Source organism: Apteryx rowi, unplaced genomic scaffold (assembly GCF_003343035.1).
Source record: "Apteryx rowi isolate R43461 unplaced genomic scaffold, aptRow1 scaffold_367, whole genome shotgun sequence".
Taxonomy (NCBI): domain Eukaryota; kingdom Metazoa; phylum Chordata; class Aves; order Apterygiformes; family Apterygidae; genus Apteryx; species Apteryx rowi.
The window spans coordinates 776,765-797,158 of NW_020450163.1; the positions used below are offsets into that span (position 1 = coordinate 776,765).

Consider the following 20,394-nt stretch of genomic DNA (forward strand, 5'->3'; position numbering starts at 1 on the left):
AAAAAAAAATCTTGAGCCAATTTAAAAAGTTTGTCTAAACTCAGGAGCCCTAGTGAGGTGCACTAGATGTGCATATTCGCAAAGTGGCCTTTTCAACCTCTTGTTCTTACTAAAGATCCCCAGAGCAAGATTTTGGGCCAGGTGTTCCGGCCACAAAAACTTAGGAAAAGAAAACTGCATTCTGCCCATTAAATTCCCCTAAAAAAATCAACCTCCTTGAGCAGAATAGCTATTATATTTGATTCTAGAAGTAGTTACAATTTAATTGAGGTTGAAATGGTTCCTGTACAGACAGAGGGCATTAGGACCTTAGCATCAGTCATTAAGGATGTTTGCCATTTAGAAGCTAATTGACTGAATAAATAAAATTCCATCAACTCCTTGCTGTAGGGTAAGGTAATTTACCCTTTTTAATGGCACTGAATTGTGAAAGTTGTTCAAATTTGTTATACATAAATGAGGGCACTTTATTTTTATGCCCACTGCTTGGGCGTATCTCTGAATACTATCTGAGGACTTACCTGGAAACAGCACTACACACTACCCAGCTCTTGTTCTGTCCTGAATATCTGTAAAGTACCATTAATAACAACCCTGGAATCTTTTTGTGGAACTAGAGTTTTACATTTGCTATGAATTACTAGCATCTCACCCTGGTCACTCAGAGAATGAGACTTATGAGCTCAGTGTTTGACTTTCATGGTCAGAAATTTTAAAATAAATAAATAATYTCATTGTCACAGCTGGAGAAGAACAGGACATTAGCTGCAGCATCTCCCAGCACTGTACATGTTGAACAGCTGGCTCCAGAGTTCATCTACTTTTTTCTCATGCAAGACCACAGAAGGCTGAATAACCGCAAAACAGAGGCCTAAACAGACTGTTTTCTAGGTCCTGTATCACAGTACACTTCTCTCAAGTTACACATGCCAAACCAAAGCACAGATTGCTGCTGGCAAAAGAGATGGATGGATGGTGAGCCACAGCTCACGATGAGTGCCCAAAGAACAAGTAACATTGTTTCAAACTCCAGCTCTTTTCTAAGCATTGATTTTGGAAGGGTTTAAGATTTTACTTTTCAGAAACTAAGGGACAGTTTTTCCTATGCAAACACTACTCTAGAAACTAGCAGAGAAAGCTTTTTCACAGAATCACAGAATGGCTGAGGTTGGAAGGRACCTCTGGAGATCATCTAGTCCAACCCCCCTGCTCAAGCAGGGTCACCCAGAGCACATTGCCCAGGATTGTGTCCAGGTGGCTTTTGAATATCTCCAAGGATGGAGACTCCACAACCTCTTTTTGATTTAGCAATAAAAGACTCCCTTGACTCAAGGTCAGAAAATGTGGTAGGACAATATCTACCCCCTCACTGTCTTGGCTGCATTGCTCTGCACTGTTATCCTGTTCTGCTCCAGGGCAGAAGGAATTTCACAGCAGGAACTCCATACAAACACGTTCATGGTTCCTGGACCAAAGTGCTCTGAAAATCACTTTAAACTCTATCAACTGGATAGCTCTGCTACAGCCAAGCTACTTCTTGCTGAAATACTCCGGATGTTAAAATCACTTTGCTGGCAAGCTCATGCCTTTTGGGTTCTAACTGTTCAGAAAACACTCATAATATTCTGCTGTTCTCCCCACTCCAATACACACCTTAAAACTACCCCAGTCTTACTTTGCCAAGCTGAGACTGTCGCCCATGGACAGGATAAGGGCAGAGCTTCCTGGGCAGCTCAGCCCTTATGTAGATGAGCACGGCTTCAGCAGGGACTGGACCAGATTTGAAGAGGCATGGATGACTCCACATGAGACAGGCACTTTGGCAATAATAAACCAAGCCGAGACTGGACACATTTGCAAGACCAACCCCAAAACATTATTGAGAACACTGCACAGATTGAAAGTGGTGCAGCAAAGTACCCAGCCCAAGTTCTCTGCCAAACCAGGAGCATTTCAGGTAGCCAACACACAGCTATCTACTGCTATTTGAGATGCCCTTGGCCTCTGGCTGCCATTCCAGAAGGGAACATTCTCTGGTAGGTCCCGTGTCGTATTGCCAGACTCATGCAAGTATCTCAGACAACTTCTAAAACAGTGTTAGATGTGATGCTTACAATCAGAGTTGCTTCCCTACTATGCTCCTCATATTTATTACTGTTCCATGTGTGTTTGCTTTTTAAATGCTTGGCAGATAATTGAAAAATACCATCCATGCTCTTTAGCCTCAAAGTTATTTTATCCTGCAGAACTTCCAGGGAAACATCAGTACGCAAGAAGCCCCTCTTGCTACTGACCAAGTATTCCCTGCGGCCACTAGCAGGAAACCCACTCCTGAACACATCGCATACAGTGTCATATACTATCTTGTGGCTGCTGTACCCAGTCGCATCATCTTTATGCAGATGATTAAAGATATTAAAATATTAAACATGCAAAAAATGGAAGTAGAAAGGTACACAGCAAAGCAGACAATTGGCTCATCTCCTGCCTGTTTTTTTTTTTTTTTTTTTTAAGTGCATATCTAACATCAATATCCTAGACCTTCCCCTCTGCTTGTGAAGACAGGCACTCTCTCCTGCGCGTTTCCATGCAGCTCACAATCAGTTAGGTGAGCTAATAAATAGCAATGCAACTGGCACCGTGAAAGAGAAGTACTTTTCCCCTCCCTCTACCCTCAAGGTATCTGTGCTTGGAGAAGATATGAACTGTAGCACTCCTTATGGTCTAATCAGGCTTGCCAATATGTAGTTGTGATGAGGCCAGTTTCYCTAGGGTATGAAGACGTTTTGATCCCTTTGCTTTCCCTCCAGCCTCCTCTGCCTGCCTACAGTTGCCATCTCTTGTGTGCAGCTCAGCCACAGCCCGGACAGCACATCAGAGTAGGCAGTACAGAGGGGGCAACACCAGTTTGCCACAGGGCTGCAAACAGGTTTTGTTGGTCATGCAATTAACTACAGACTTTCTGCCTTTTGTAGGAACAGTCAAGATCACACCTTTGATTCATCCCACTGGGCAGGAAGAGGAAAATTCTGGACTTGTACTGCTTTAGGCGAACAAAAGGAAACGTCTATACCGGCCCAGAAACGTCTATCGCCTGCCATACTGAACATGACAGTGGCCACCACTATTTAATAAGGAGCGACTTCACTTTGACCACAGCTCTTGGTGTCTACGTAGTTTAATTGAGGCCCTTAACTGGGGCTGCAGCACAGAACTGGACAAAAATGGGCTTTAAACGCACAGAAATTTTCAACCTTTTGACTTAAAATTGAAAATTTTTACCCAAAAATTCTGATTCAGAGTTTGCCATCGTGGAGTCTTTCAGGAGTTTTGGTTCCTATTCCCCCAGGTGACCCAGAGTTCACACTGCACCCCATTCTCTCCTTCCTACTCAACATGATGCATCTTTAATATTGCATCGCCAAGCACAGCACGGGAGATAGAAACTGCCTCTGAACATGACCCAAATACAAGAATGGGCCACAGGGCACTTAAACCTCAACTCTCTCCAGCTCCACAAGGCATGGCCTAATATATATATATATTTTTTTGGTCAAAATATGTCAGGTTATAGGTGAAAATTTGAGTGGAAAGCAGAACCTTTCCCTTAAGTAAAGCCCAATTGAGGGGAAAAAAAGGCTTGGGCAACATTGGATTTTGCACCAAAAAACAAAACACACTCAGAACCTTTTTGTTTAGTGCAGTCAGGCTGCTCGCAGTGCGAAGCGGCAGCTTATCTGCACATGCGATTATTTCAGTTTCCTCCAGATGCATAGGTACAGATTCCAATTGCTTTAATGTGATGCCAAAGACAGTAATCTCTGATAGCGCTAAGAGTCAGGACTGATAACAGACAAGTTTAAGCACTACCCTTGAGATAATTACTCGGTTGTCAAAAACAGGCAAACTGGCAGCACTCAAAGTACAATGTTTGCAATAGTTTCAGGGAGCAAAGAGGGCCTCCTGCCATAGTCCGCCAGCCGGTTGACCTCTGTGTGGTTGAGGGAGTTGTCTTACTCAGGCACCAAACATAAGCACATCTCTGAGAGCAGCTACTCCCAAGCCTGCTGTCACCACAAGCGACTGACACATTCATTAATTGTATAGGTCAGTTGGGGAGTTATTCCCACTATCTACCATAGCACTAGTACAGACCCCTTTGTTGCATACATTAAAGTACATCCAGAAGTTGTGAAAAAGACGTCTACTGCAAATTCATGGCTAATCCCCTCTCAGGTCTTGATTCAACAAGCAGCTGTGCTAGTGCTGGCCTTTAAGTCTGCAAGAGCCCCACTAAAATTAAAAGGAACTTGCAAATATGCTCAGAAGTACATTCATTGGGTAAGATCACTGAGCTGAAGAGGCAAGATCCCTTCTTTTCCTCACAAAACCTGGCTTCTAGCATCTGTACAATAAACAACACATAGAATTTGAATGTTCATCACCGAAGATACTTAAGTAGGTTTAACAGCTACCATAAAGGGGTGCTGGGCATCTTATCAACTATCTTTGATCTTAAAAAAGCCCTGGCCCTCACATTCTCATGCCTTTTGTACTGTCCTTTTTCCCGACCCAGGAAAGAGAGAAGCTACATCTCATGTCTAAAATGCAGCCATTTTGCTGGTGCACAGTTAGGGCAGGAGATCTCAAGTGCATGAGCTCACCAGTCCTGTCCTGTTACCACTCAAAGGCCCACACGGATAATTCAAACAGGATTTCATAGAGATAGACTAGCTGACACAGGAATTTTTAATGGCTGCAAAATTCAAACCGAGAGGAGTTAGGGAAAAGGAGCAAACACTCCCTATGAAGTTGCAATTTCATAGGGATGTCATGGGTACATCAATCATGAGTAATGGTTTGTCACCAAGGAATTTCCTAATATTTCATTGTCACATACATATTTATTGTAGTATCAGGCCAGAACATGGCTCTCTAAACTCTCCTGTTTATACTTTGGGAGGAAAAGAATTAATATTGCTACCCTTCTTTCTGTGTTACTAAAACTACATGCGTATTACAGTACAAGACATAGCAGTCTTGATATCTAACAGTTAAATAATAAGCCTGTTGAAAATTGCCAGAGTAGAGCATGTAGAGGGAACCTAGCATTTGTCCAGATTTAGTCACACACCTTGGTAGTTGCCTTAGTTATCCCCTTTTTCCCCACCTTGTAATTAAGCAACCTCAATATTGGTAGTGTTTGCATGGAAGCAAAAGAATGTATTTGATAAACCAGAGTATTTTTAAATACATAACAGGAATTCAAATGTATTCTCTCTTCTGTGCTCTCTTCTGTGCTCTCCCCGTCATGCACAGTTTTGCTATGTGTTTACAAAACTGTAATACCAGAAAATTCTAATACCAGAATTGGATATTTTGATGATCTTAAAATAAGCTCCAAGCAAATAAACCCTGAGAAAATGGGATAGGGAAGTCTGTACTCACCTGAACATGATCTGTCCAATTCTCCTGAGTCATGCTTTTCTGAAAAGACAAAGTTACTTCTGAGACATCTTAGAAAAGGGAGAACACAACAAGCTGAAATTTAACACACCATCTTACACCTCAGCATCAACTGTGATTGAGGAATGCATTCTGGAATGCACTGAAAACTCTGGCTTCTCATATGTCACCAAGCAGGGCATGGCAGAAAAACACAGCTTAGATGAATTAAATCAGACAAATGTTGGACTACAGAACATAAGACAAAAAGTCGATATGCAATCAAAGCATACAGGCAACCCAGATCCCTACCCAGCAGTACCTCAGTCTGGAGCTGGGCTCTGACTCCTAAAAAATAAAAATAAAAAAAAAATAATAAAAAAAAATCACCTTAACAAGACTCTGCGAAGTGCTGCATCATTTCTGAATGCCTCAAAGCTCACATTGTTCTCTTGCAGTGACAGCGACATTGCTGTGGAAAGCTGAAACAGGCCCTACTGTGGTGGGACAYGTGGATCATTAATGTTGCCTTTACCTCAAGATTTGCAGCTAGCCCATGGAGACAGCCATCTCCACAGACTCCAGTAAAAGAAGTGATCTCAAGGATTATCTGCAAGGCTGAGCCTTCAGAATATACTAAGACAATCTTTTCTCAACAGCCAAGTCATGAAATATCCTCTGGTCTGGGAAAGGAAACTGATAAGTTAATATCCTCGTTCAAATGTAGTTCAGAGCCAACCTTGGGGAGCAACTTGGGATGGGACCTTCCCTACGCTCTGTCAAGAATGCAGGCTGCATAAGATTGATCAGCCATAAAAGCCCTGAGTCTCACTCCCACTTCTGGCAGAGGTAGCAACGACTACTAGTACCACTTTGATGGAAAGGTACACGAACAAAAAGGCAATAAGAACCCCAAAGGAAACATCTTTGAGATATACAAACATATAATTTAAATACTACTGAGATAAAGAAGCYATTTAACCAGACCTCATACACAGCTGAGAATGGTAAACAGAGAACACCAAGGAGCTCTCAGAAGAAGTGGTGGTGTCCAGAAACAGCTGCCAAATGTACCTTAACAGAAGTAACTGGCCAACTCAGATACTTTAAGTCAAGCAAATAGTCCAAAACAAAGAAAATGGAAGGCCAGGGAGAGCGGAACATCAGATCAAGAATCCATTTCACTTTGCTAAATAAATACACCTGGAGAAATTTTTTTCTCTTCTCCCACTGTCGCAGATCAAGCTCTCTAGAGTGATTTCATACAATATTAAAGCCCTGAGACAGTGAAATGCTTGATAATCCTTAAGTCTCATGTCAGTTGATCTGGCAGGGAGGAAAGACAAATCACAGCCTTCACTGATTGATCAGGAGGTCTTGGAAAGAGAACTGTCTGTGCCAGGATGGTGTCAGAATCACCACCACTCAACACCATCTTATTGTTCAAAGTACTCTGGGGAAAGGAAGGGTTAGAGAAAACATACATATCTACTTTCTCCTATCAGGAAAACATCAGATTGATGGTTTTTGATTCTGGAAGAGGCATTTCATTTCCCGAAAACTGGTCCTCTGAAGACTGGATTGGTAGCACTGTATGTAGGGAGGTCTGAACAACCTGGTGGGCTTATGAAAGCTTTTCTAGAAAGTCCTCCTGTATCTACAGGGCAGAGCCTTCTATGAACTGCAGATGAACCACCACTCCATGGCCACGTTTGGCAAATACGACTTTATAATTGAACATTCAATAGATGAAAACATTTCTCTAAGATGTCTAGTCTCTTGTGGTCCCTGTTCTTCACAGCCCAAATGATGGATCTGGATACAACACTTTCAAGCTGCTGTTACCAAAAGAAGAGGCAGAACAAGAGTTGGGACAATCTGCCTCCAGTCAGAGGATGATGGTGAATGCCAGAGAAATATGCTCAAAAACGTCCAACCAGCAGTGATTTGGCTCAGTATACTCCTGAGAGGAAGGGGAAAACACAGGCAGGCTATCTTGTGAAGTAATACTGCAGCCAGTCAGCCTTCAAGCTGACTGATAGAAACCTGCTTTCTAGAAAGCATTAGTGGTATCTTCCCACTTCCAAGATCTGTCAGTCCCAGAAGGAGTACAAGCATGTTTGGAAAAAGAGGACTTGAAGGCTGGACGCAAGTAAAGTTAGATCAGAGGAGAGTGGTTCAAGAACTGAAAATACTATCACTTTGGTCAGCGGTGACAAGGCTGTTACCTCAGCATAAAAAAGCTTTTGTGGCAGATTTGGGGCCATAACCATCAACATCAAAATAGTATAGGACCTTCTGGCTTTAGGTTGGTGCATTGATTCTTGCTTTTGTTTCTTGCTTTATATTGGGCTGGTTTTTTAGGCTGGGTCTTAAGTCCAGTCTTGACTGCCTGTGTGAAATCTGTTGGTCCCAAGAAAGGAGCTGGGGGATAACACACCAAGGTCTTGATTTGTCATGCAGCACAGATGAAGGCTAGAAGAAGATAAGAATGATTGTACTAGGATAGGAGGAAGAAGTCTGGTGGATTCTACGAGCTTGTACGGCCACTGAAGGAGATGTCAAAGTCTGTTATAATGTTAAGGTTGGAAATGATCGATCTTCTTTTGCATGACCTGCTGATGGATGCTCTAGTATTACTGAATTCCTGAGTCTAACACGGATCATATCACGTTCAGCAATAGGGAAGCCCTGGAGTCAGTTTTCTCTGGACATGCGAGTTTAACTGCATGACCTACCAATCCAGCTCCACCAGAAGAGCATAAGCCTGACAACAGAACAGCACAAGCAGAGGGAGGGAAACACCACCAGCATGTGCTTTCAGCACCAGGTGCTGAGAAGGAAAATAGCCTTCTGCACTGACAGACTGCCTGGTCAGATGACATGCTAAAAGGAAAACCAGGCCACATGTACCAAAGGTAAAAAGAACCCAGCAATGCGGAATGCTTAAGAGCTGGGGTTATGGGTTACAATTAAAACCAGGATAAAAAAAGACAGGTTTAAAAAAAAACAAAACAAAAAAGCGCTCTTCTCTATCCAGTATTGGAGTGATGCCAGAAAAATAATGCACCTGGCTTAGTTGAGATGGCTGAAACAGAATATATGGAGAGCACGCCCTGGCCCATCTAAGCCCCTAATATAAATATATCTCAGATCACTCCAGAGGATGCTGAGGTGAAAAAGCATCCAGCTTGGAGCAATCATGACTCCCAATCATTACAATATGAATGGGCACACAGACTATCACTCACAGAAAGAGCAGATCTCATGGCAGATACAAGGCATTTCTATATAGTAACAGTAACTTGCTTACATATCATCAATATATTTCTATCATGTCAGTTATATTATTCAAACAAAAAACCCTCATTCACACCCATGTTACACACTATAGAAACATACCTCAACAAACCTCTTGTAGAAGAGATAATTCAGAGTTCTCAAGTGCCGCTGATTTATGACATTAGGGCAGAGAGCTAAAAGAAGGAAAAAGACATTTAAGTATGCAACACAGCTGAACTTTCTTGAAGTTCTACTGTCTAGACAAGACATTTTTCCTTCCCCAATTTCAAAATCAGTGTATGGAAGGCAGGATGCCATCAAACTTGGAACAATGAAGGACGCATTCTCATTTTATCTAAATTATAACTGTTATTTACAGTTTAAATGATGATTAGCAATGCTAATCCTACTGATATCTCTGGTTCTACCACCCCCAAGTGATAAGATCCACTTGCCAATTCAATATGCTTCACATTTAATGACTTTACACCTTTAATTATGTCATATCCCCATATGGGCACTACTTCCAGTTTCTAAAGGCTGCATTCATTTTTATTTAAATAGAACCTGTGCTGTTAATTCACTGAAGCAGTTTTGAACATGTTACTCAGGATCCAAACTTGGCTCAGCATTGTGGCTAAATTTTATCCGATAAAATAATATGTATCCATGAAAGAGACTCCATATCCATACACGGAGGGAGGTGACTATCGTTCTGCTGAGCTAGCAAGCAACAGTTGTTGTTATTATTTGCATTACTGTCATCCTCATTTGATATGCCTCATTACAACAGCAAAAACCAAGATCTTCACATAGCACCTTGTTTTGAAATCCAGTGCAACCACAGGCAAATGTAGAAGATAAAATATATTAAGATTAGCATACACATCTGTCAGTTCTTGCCAGATGCTGGTATGGATGCACAGGGAAAGATGTAACCAAACCCTTCATTGGGGTTAAAGTGTCTGAAACCATTAACCTGGCAGCCAGAAGGAGCAGGACCAGCAATGAGACACAGTAACTGAAAACGGTAAAGTGAAATTTCTCCGCAACTTTACTTTGAATCTGCATACACCAATAGAAATTTGTGCTACTGATTCAAAGGGCCTCAGAGCATAACTCTTAGTCCCTCACACATGGCATGCCTAAAGGACTAACAACTGAGAGGAGAAAGGAGNCAACCTCCAAATACCAGACCCTAGAAAATGGAATCAGAAAGGCCACAAATTAATGTAGCTCTTCTTACTACAGGTTCTTGGCATCTCTTGAAGGGTCACTTTGTGACCTGAGCATTCCCATCCCCAATAGAAGTGCTCTTATTTTTAAGTTATCTTCCATACTGTGACAACATATCCTTACCCACATAGGACCTGACTGAACTGAACATCCTGAGGAAAGACCCCCAGCTCATAGAAAGTAACACTTTGAAAGAGAGTAAGACATAAATGAGATGTAATAGTGTTACCATCTAAATTACAGATTTCAAAGCACTTTAGAAAGCAAGTCAGCATGACTGCTCTAGGTCTCCAAAAAACAATCAACTGAATGCTATTTTTTGTGAGCTTCTAGAGGAAATGTCCAAAGCACAAGACTTGGTGGAACTGAGGGATTTTAAATGGCCAGCTATCTGTTGAGAAAGCAGGACAGAGGAATATATACAGACTAGAAAAATTAAGGCACTTGTGACATTTTCTACTCAGAGAACTGAGTTTGATTTCAGCTTTCAATATTTTGTTATAAAAAAGAGAGAAAGCCTAGCTGAAAGTGTGAGGATGAAAGGTAACTTGGTATGAGATGAAATGAAGAGTTGAAAACTCTTAGGAAATGGAGAACAGAAAAATAAAAACAATGAATAAAGTCTGAGAACTGGCAAATAAGATTTCATGGGAAATTAATTTATAAGGAGGAAAGGAGTTAAGAAGAGCCAGTAATGAAAAAATAGGAAGTGAAGTAACAGACTAACTTGGCTAAATCAGAAGCTTTTATTGACCTCATACAGCAGGAAGTATACAAAAGTATACAAGAAGTGGCAGCCAAGTCAAACACATACAAAATAACAGCACGATCATAAAAACAAAGTCAAAAAGTCTGATGTAAAATATGAGATGCATCTATCAAGAGCCATAAAGGCTAGCAAAAAATCATTCTCAAAGTATATCAGTAGAAAAAGGAAGACCAGGGAAAGCATTTGCCAATCACTCATTAGAAAAGGAAAGTTAATGAATGAGGATACCAAAAATATAAAACATTATGATACTTGCTTTGCCTCCCTCTTCATTAGAAAAGGACTAACTAGAGGCACTAACTAAAAAAGAACAATGAAGGAATTACATCTCAGGCTGGAGAAAGAAAGAAGAGGTTAGTGTGTGCACTTAGATACATTACATGCATTCATGAAATCAATCTGTGATCGCTTAAGAGTCAGCTTTGATAAGGTGTGAAGCATAGGTGAGAAAGCTGGGAAAAGTGCAAACAAATCACCTATATTTGGAAAAGGAGAAAAAATTTTCTGGAAAAATACTGCAGCAAATAAATAGGTGCCTAGCGCACCTAGAAAATAACAGAGAGACAGCCAACCTGCATTGTCCAAAAAAAAAAAAAAAAAAAAAAAAAAAAAAACACATTGCATCAATCCAATATCCTTCTATGACTCAGTAACCAGCCTACCAAATAAAGATGAATCAATAGTTGTTGCCTATCTTGATTACAGTAAGGTTTCCTATACTGTTAAATACAACATTTTGATGTTTCAAGACCATACTAGATAAAGTCCTGAGCAACCTGGTCTGACTTCAGAGCTGCCTCTGCTTTGAGCAGGAGGTTGGACTAGAGTCCTGAGGTCCCTTCCAACCTGAATTCTCCTATGATCCTACAAACATTCTCATTAAAAAGCTGGGAAAAAGTATGGTCTAGATGAAATTACTGAAAGAGTGACAATGAACCACTAAAAAAAAAACAAATCTCAAGAAGTAATTATCAGTAGTTTACATTCAAAATTAAAGACATACTGAGTGAGGCCTTACAAGAGTACATCCTGTATCCTACATTGTATGCAATACTTTCATTAATGGTTTAATGACAGAAGACATAATACTTATTACACTTGCACAGGACACTAACATCAGAGGGGTTGTAAGCATTAGACTTCAAAGTCACCTTGAGACAGTAGACAAATCACCTCTCATCCCCCTCCAAAAGATGCTGTTCAAGAAATATACCCTTAGGTAGTATCTGAGGAAATTAAAGCACTCCAGGAAAGAGCAACCTACTCAAGGTCACACACCTAGTTAAGACTGAGCAGGAGTCTGAACTCAGGTCTCCTGAGTCAAAACCAATGTTCTGTTTGCTTGAGCAAAAGAAAACATCCTAAGCTTTTTAGAACAGGGACCATCCTTTTGTTCGGTGTTTGTATAATAGGATTTTGGGACCATGACTGGATTGTGGAGCACTAGTGGAATACAAATGGTATGAGAATACTATTAAAGTACCTCTATAGACAAATGTTAATTCTTGACCTAGCAGTTCCACCACAACAGTACTTAACCTGAATTACATTTCACATTTGGGACTGACTCAAAAGTAAAAATTCCCACCTGCTGTCTGCCATTAGCAGAAAATTAAAGCCTGTTAACAACCGAGAGGAAGGAAAAATTAATTTGTCACACAGGGTCTGAAGTAGGCAATACACACCTATTTCACTGGTGTAATATAGGTAAAACGTGTCCACTGGGGACATGGTACAACACATTTTTAGATGTGGTGCTTGACTACCGCTCCCAGGTCATACACAACTCCTGAGTTGGGATGGAGACCTCTCTCTAATGCACTGAGGCATAAACATACAAAGTTGCACTGAGGGCCTTGACTTCCGTTCTCCTTTACCCTATCCTGGCAAAGCAGAAGGCCCCAAGACAAAACATACTTTATCACTGCTTTGTACAAAGTAAAGGAGCCTTGATTTTTACCTGGGTATTGAAAGGATTCTTTTGGGGGGTCTGATGAGAAAAGAGATATGCATTAGTGTCTCAGTATATTATGAGAGGTGTCCCTATGTGCGAGTTAGCAGAAGGTAGGCAAGGACTTGAGAAAATCTTTTGTTGTAACCTCCAAGATGCATTCATCTCTCACAATATGCCCTGTGCCACTACTCATCAGGGTAAGCAGAAGGCAAGGGGAAACAGCAGAAAATCAAGACTGGCCAAAGATTCCTGAACTGCCTGCTTGCCTTGCTGGAGCTGACCTCCTATGGAAGAAGGACAAAGCATGACACAAGGGTTTAGATATAAGGAAAAAAAAAAACATTATAGTGTGGTCTTTAGACACATGTTTGCATGTGGTGAATTCACACTCAGAACTGCAAGGGCAGTGCAAGCTTTTCTGATGGAAACCTTGGAGCTGCTGTCCAGCTTGTCTTGGTCTAGAGCAGATCATCTACTATCTGTACTTCAGCAGGCAAAAACGTAGCTGAAAAGGCAAGGGTCAAGGAAGGGCCCTGACATGTTCAATCCCTTTCTCCTTCAGCAGTCACTGGATCAAACTTTGTGAACTTAGGAGTGGAAGGCTCCCCCTTTCTAATATCTCAGTGTAGAGGTTTTTCCTCCCATATAGTGTTACATAAAAATGTGCTGGTATTTGAACTAAAAAAGCTATAGAAACTCTGCAGGAAAATCACCATGGAAGTAGGGGGGGAAAAACCCTGTAAAGCAAATTTAAAGGAAAGGAATAACCTTCTACTCTGTTTTAAAATAAAAAAAATTTTTTTTTGAAATATCCTCCTTCCAAAGGCATTCCTGTACAGTTATAACACTCATTCATTTCCTTCCCAAACAACATTTGGAAATGCTTTATGTAGAGAAGCCTGTGCGTTCCTGCTGGAGCTCTCCCTGGTGACTGTCCTGCGATGTGCTCTGAAGTCTTGCAGAGCTGATGAAGTTTGAGGACAGTTGCGACTTACCTGAACAAATGCAAAGATTGCTAAGCAGCCCTCGTCTGCCCTCTACTGCCTCAACACTAAAGCAGTGACAAGGCTTTGTCACACAAATGAATTCTGGGGCTCCATTCAAGACTGGCATCAAATTTAAAATAATAGTTAAACCAAAAGGAAAATCTGGTAGCAAAACCAAGAGAAAAGTGTCTCTTGGTTTATGCTAAAAAACCTTTTTAGAGGCTAAGGTAAAACAACATTCACAGCACTGAGGATGTAAGGTGCTCAGCTAATTTATTCTGCTGCTATAGGACAATAACTATGTAGGTCTATCAACCATAGAATCAATTACCATTTCTTCTCCACCCACACTATTAATATCTGCTTTATTGCCACACAAACTGAGGCCCAATATATGAGGTCAGTTGTACTTTTCAAAGTGCTACTGTTTCCATCTCATACTCACTGAATATCCTCTAAAAAAACACTCTTGAGCTCTTTGTGGTATATTGGCTGTGTGAAAACACAATAGAAAATAGACTAAACTATTTCATATCTAGTTAGGGTCTGTCCCCTCATTTCTGAGAACTGTTCTGGCTGAAACATGCATTTGTAAATCTGCTAAGTCCCTCCCATAGGGTCTTCAAAGAGTATTAAGTAATTAGCCTGTAACATCTACAGGCTTGTTAAATTGGAGCATACTGACCCATGTGTGAGAAATTACTCTATAAAACTGAATTTCTTCAAGCACATGCCATTTCTGCTCATCTTCTTCCTTCCCCAGTAAAGCTAATTAAATAGAATACACACACAGAGCGTATGGGGACACCTCTGGGATTCAGCAGAAAATCATCCACTTAACATGCATGGCTTTGTGTGTTAACAGGCTTGCTGGGATACAGATGAGAAGAGGTGGATCAACCTAACATGTTCGCTTATTTTTTGTGAGGTTCTAGAACGTTTTATATTAGGCCACCTCCTGTCAGGTTCTGAAATTTATGACTGGCTGTTCCAAGAAGTGCTTCAAATCTTAAGTGCTGGTCAGCCCCTAAATCTTGCTTAGGAGTCGGTGAAATTTTCCGTGAATGGATAACAGTGAGATTTTGGCTAGTGAAATATGAAAGCAGATTTGGAATTGCAAGAATTGAGTCACATATGAGCTTGCTGTCTCATACCAAGAAACCCTGTCCTCCTCTAGCCTTTCTCACTGAAAGCCACTTCCCGTTTCTGCTGCTGCTCTCAGCCTCCATCAGTGAGTAGGAGTCATGACTGAAGAGGAGAYAGAAAGCAGCAGCAGACTGTGGCATCGAACAAGCCCACAATTAGGTTAGGTAACAAGAAGTATGAGTTCCACCTCAGTGTTGTTTTTTGGTGGAGCTGCTCAGAGCAAGAGAAGTGAGTTTTTAAAATTTGCACATTTTATCTAGCCTGCTTCCTTTTTGTATGCTCTTTCCTCACAGTCAGGTTTACTTCCACTAAAGAAGGGAGAGGGAACACCTAGAAAGAGGGGGGAAGGGAGGAGAAAGAAGAGGGGAGGAAAAGAAAGCCACTTTATTCCAGCTGCCACCATTTCCCAATTCAATTCAAGCAGACCTGGCATTAAAGCCAAACTGCCTCTGTATGCATTCATCCTCTTCCAAAGGGCTTCAAAGGAGACTGGGAGGTCCAACAATTTAGCAAATTATGAAGCCCTGCTCTGACTTACATGTGATATTAGGTAAAAAATAAACACTTACTTTTCATCTAAGAGAGAATGTGTGAGATTCATCCAACCTTGGTTCAGCCACCTCAAGCCTGGCATGTCATCTAAATTAGTAGCCCAAATTTCCTGTCACATCAATAGAGGGGGACAGCCCCATCTAGCAAGTGACTTATCCTGCACTGTAGACACTGCACTTGGTGTGGGACAAATTACTCCCTGGAAGTGCAGGTGGGAATGTGACCTGTAGGAAGGGCTCTGGTTCTGCATATCTCAAGGAACCCTCTCACCAGTGAACCTGTTGTGGAAGTCCAGGGAGAGTTTGCCATTATCATCAGCTGCTACAACAGCTGGGGCACCATCAGCAGCTAAGGCACACCACTGTCCCATACACAGCACCTGAGATCAACAGGCACATACCCCTCTTTCTCACTCTCTTAATTTTTATGGTTCTGAGGACTGTGTGTGTGAACAATTCTATCATTTCTCCTCTACAGTTAATATCATCTTCTTGGTGGATCTCTCATGAAGTAAGGGGAAGAACAATTCAATTCTCTTTATAGATCACAAAGGACAATACAGCCTACTGAATGACAAATGTTATAAAGCATGAAAAATTACTGAAGAAAACAGTAAACTACTGGACAGGTTTAAGATTTAAAATAAATCACTCCCTTGTGTCTCAGCTTTCACACCAATGCAATGTTTAGTTTAATTATATTTACATATCCTCCAAGGAGGGTTTGTAACGATTATCTTATTAACTTTTGAAGAGCAGTCTGAAGATGTGAAGATTAATATAATATTGCTGCCAGGTGTAATAAGACTCAATTTGTGGTTAGAAAACACTTTTCAGTTCAAGAAAAGAGAACTGCATATCTTGCGTTGATCATAGAGAGTTTTGTAAGGTAAAACCTAAAGGTGCATCTAAAGGTTTCTGACATACAGTACCAAATAGAAGAAAAAAGATCAACAGCCCCCACTAACAACAAAAGCAAAGCAGATTTTGTCAGACAACTGGCAGTGAAGCAGATCTATTTATTGATGTAAAATCTGTTACTCCTCCCAGAAGGCTGCAAGAACCTTAAAATTCCCTGCTGCCAACCCTATTTTACAGAAAGGATAAATAGGGCTGTGAGGCTCCTGCTTCCCAAGGGTTATCTCTTCTCAACTGACGGACTCATAACTCAAGAAAACAGATCCCTAGATGAGTAATGACTTGCCTCTTATGTGAGTGGAATGGAGTCATAACTCAAAGCTGACCATCATGTGTTTATATAGAGCCATTCTGAGGTCAAGATTTATTTCATATCATGGAAGAAGCAGTCTATTAGTCACAAGCACTTCATTCTTCGACAGTACAAAGTGATAATTCCCATAACTTACCAGCTTTGTTTTTAAACACCATTAATTAAACCCTGAAACTCCCCATGATAAATTACAGCACAGATTCCTTGCTGAACATGGAAGACGACAAATTGACTTCATCTGTTCTTTAATGGAGAGGTAACTCCAGAATATGTTGCAATACCACATACCTGGATCTAAGTTAAATCGTTCTAGGAGCCTGAAGACCAGCTTGCTTAGCATTTTGTGGTTAAATTTATCTGGTTTGTATTTGGACAGGCCTTGATATTGTCTGTAAGCAAACAAACAAAATCAGTAAAAGAAAAACATCTGTGGAAATGACTAAGATACACTTCCTAAAGAGCAGATATTTAGCAGTAGAGATGTTAGGCTTTGCAAGGTGCTGGTAAGAACAGTCCTCTGTCCTTCTTGAGTTTCAGCAAAAAGCCCACAGGACAACCATACGAATTTTCCAGCCAATGACAAGCAAGTCCACTTTAAAGAAAGAGAAAGCCAGCATGCACTTTCTTCTGTTCTTCTTTCAGAACAAAGACTGCAACCAGTGCATCCAAGTTGTGAGTTTGACTGTTCTGTTGGCTTTGTGACTGACAGGAGCTATTCTAGTGAGAGGCAACATATAAATTAAAATACACACGACTATTTCACAAAAACATGAAGGTTAACCACTTGCATCTCTTGTTTTTCTGCCACTTCATCACAGTATTATCTTCCTGCCAAACCTGTACAACCGATACTGAAACTTAACCTTGTCTGCAGCAAAGCACAGGAGTCAGATTATTACAGCCTCCTGTAGGGAGCTTTGATATTGTTAAATTGCTAGGATCTACTGCAGAGCTTTCATTTTGCACTACTCTCTCCTGCCAGGAACTGAACATCTGTCAATAGGAATGATACCTCAGTATCTTAACAGAAGGAGGTGTTTGAAAAGAGTTTGGCACAGACACCAGAATTTCCCCTTTCTCAGCTGAACAGTATATATATTGCACGCCATTATGCTGAGAAAACCACCTTAGATAATGAAAGAACATACTGTCCTCTGACAGCTGGTTGGTCCCAGCTGTTTAGAAATTAAACAGACTTATCTACCTTGAGATGTCTTTGATATTAAAACTGGGTTCACACCACGTGTCCAGGATCTGCAAGAGCTTGCACTGGAGCTCAGGATATTCTCCCACATAAGCTTCCACCAAGTTAGTTTTATCTTGAAGCAGTAGCGGTGTACACATCTAGAAAAAGAAATAACATCGAGCACAGATAACGTTAGAGGCACCATGGCCTGCCTTTGAACATGACCTTCCTGTGTTCAATCTGTGTGCTTTAAGCATGCAGGAGGCATGGAGGAAGTCATGTGCAGGAACAGGGACCAAAACTTGATGGAGGGCTGTCAAATTTTCTACTGGTCAAACATGGAGAGCAAGTCACAAAACCCTTGCTTCACCGACCAGTAGCGTCTAGGAGAGTGACACGGCATTTTCAACACAAATATTAGCCAAAATAGCAAAAGTTTCAACCTCAGAGTTTATTTAATCAAAGTTTAATCAAGATTATATTTTACCACCTCTCAATAAATGATAATCTAAGCTGTCATATCTCTTCACTCATTGTTCTAAATGGAGACCACAAGCAAGATCTAGGGACCAGTTTTACATTAAATGAACTTTATCACAGTGATAATTATTTGTCAAGAACAGAGCTAGGAATTTTCATCACAGTGACTGCATCTAGAAAAATAGTCCAGTAAGTTGCAATAGGGTCAGACAAAATACATTTTGTCACTTCCCTAGATGCAATGTTGCATCAGCAATGCTGTACTGACTTCTCACGAACAAGGTAAAGCCTCATATGAAACCATCACAACTTATAGGGCCATAATGGATCTCCTGCTTAACACAAGATGGATCTGATGACAGAGAAGCCTGCAGRGGAAATGACTCACCTTCTCCACATCTTGATCTGGTTGCAATTTTAGCTTAATACTCAGTATTGCTGCCTAGAAAACACAAAAAACGTTGTGCATTTAGGAAAAGAATGCCACAGTTGGTAAATGGGCATTATTCCAAAGTGAAGTATCTATGTTATTATACAAGTTTTTAACACAATAATTATTTCTGTTATATGTTAAAGCACAAATCATATAAATATTTGGCCACATACATCCCACTTAGAAATCTACAAAACCACTCCTGGCAGTATTACATATTCCAAGCAGCAGCATAACTTGGGGCAAAAATTAAAGATCAGGCTGTCTGGCAGAAAGAGATAAAGTAAAATCAAAACTGCTATGAAAGAATTTTCTCCAACAGTATAATTGTAAAAAACTTGACCCACCATACCTTCTGAATGAACTTGAATAGCCACACAAACAAATTCAGATTTTAAAAGGTTAACAGTATCTTTAAATTCTGTAATGTGTAAGAGCATTTGGGTCTCAAATATAAAAGAAAAATAAGCATATAATGCATATTATGCATATAAATAAAGCATATAATAATGCATATAAAGCATATAATTAATATAACATATTGTTCTGGTAAATGGAGTAATACAAGCAAGGAACCTTTTAGTGCATTTACGCATTAGTACTGAAATAATTGTAAACTAGGGAATAAGGATGCTTTACACTGTAGCCTTCTAATAACTTCAGAAAGTTAGGCTATATTTTCCAAGATGGTTGTAAATTTAGTGTTTGATAGCACTGTATCTCTGACCCTACTGCAGCATGCATGTAACGCTGAACAACAGAGTAAGGCATAGAGCATATAATCAATATAGTTCACAAATGTCTGTTTATTCAATGTGTCCGGGCTTAAAGGAAAAGCTGCTCTCTCCAACCTGTTTCTCCAAAATCTGCTATTCATTTTGCTTTGAGAAAAAGTGATCATGAGTATTTGCTTCTTAAAATACTTATATTTTAGAATTGTGTTACTTGTTAGAATACATGAACAAATATAATACAGCAAAAAGTACCCCAAAACAAAGCAACTGTAAACCTCGATGTTGCACATCACCATGTATGAAAATTTAACAAGAAAAATAACCTAAGTTGGGGTAAGAGCATACCTTGAAATAAATTTTCTATGATCCCCCTCCTAGCCGACAAATGATACCTCCGTCATCACTGGAAGCCCATATTCTGCAGACCTGTGCACTGAAGGGAACCAGACCCAGCCAGAGCATCACATGCAACATTTAACAACTCATCCTATCATCACCCACAACCGAAGCACCAGAAGCCATGGATTTTATTACCTTCTAGGAAATTCATGTGCATATTTCATCCACTGCCCCAAAGACTGAGTGTGCAAAAGCAAATAGCCAACACATGCCTTAAGTTTATTGCAACCAGAGAGAACACAAATACCTAGTTATCAGCGGGAAAATTTTATTTATTTATTTATTTTTTAAAGAAAACACACACTCCATCACTGTTTAGTCTTCATCCTAAACAGAAACCAAAAGAACAACTTTAAGAGACAATCCAGAAACTAACGTTAATAAATTGACTGTATGCTTCAAATTCGATACTGAACAGAAAGGCATTTTATAATCTCTCAGCGCAGCTAACTCCGCAAGGACTTCTCACTCCAGACCTGATAACTATTCCATCTGTTTATATGCTAATATGCTACTCTGCTCCACAAGCAGCAACTACCTTTTCTTTCAAATTATCTGATTA

The 20,394-nt window shown here is 40.4% G+C and overlaps 1 protein-coding gene across 6 annotated transcripts in view; it reads right to left on the minus strand.

The window, feature by feature from the left end:
* EXD3 (exonuclease 3'-5' domain containing 3) overlaps positions 1–20,394 on the minus strand; it is a 334,835-nt gene that overhangs the window by 206,246 nt on the left and 108,195 nt on the right. For all 6 annotated transcript variants that reach the window (XM_026073353.1, XM_026073352.1, XM_026073355.1 and 3 more), the window contains 5 exons: positions 18,655–18,708; positions 17,805–17,944; positions 16,889–16,989; positions 8,848–8,921; positions 5,449–5,487 (listed from right to left, as the gene is read on the minus strand). In XM_026073353.1, coding sequence (XP_025929138.1) covers positions 5,449–5,487; positions 8,848–8,921; positions 16,889–16,989; positions 17,805–17,944; positions 18,655–18,708 — 408 coding nt within the window. The remainder of the gene's footprint in view (positions 1–5,448; positions 5,488–8,847; positions 8,922–16,888; positions 16,990–17,804; positions 17,945–18,654; positions 18,709–20,394) is intronic.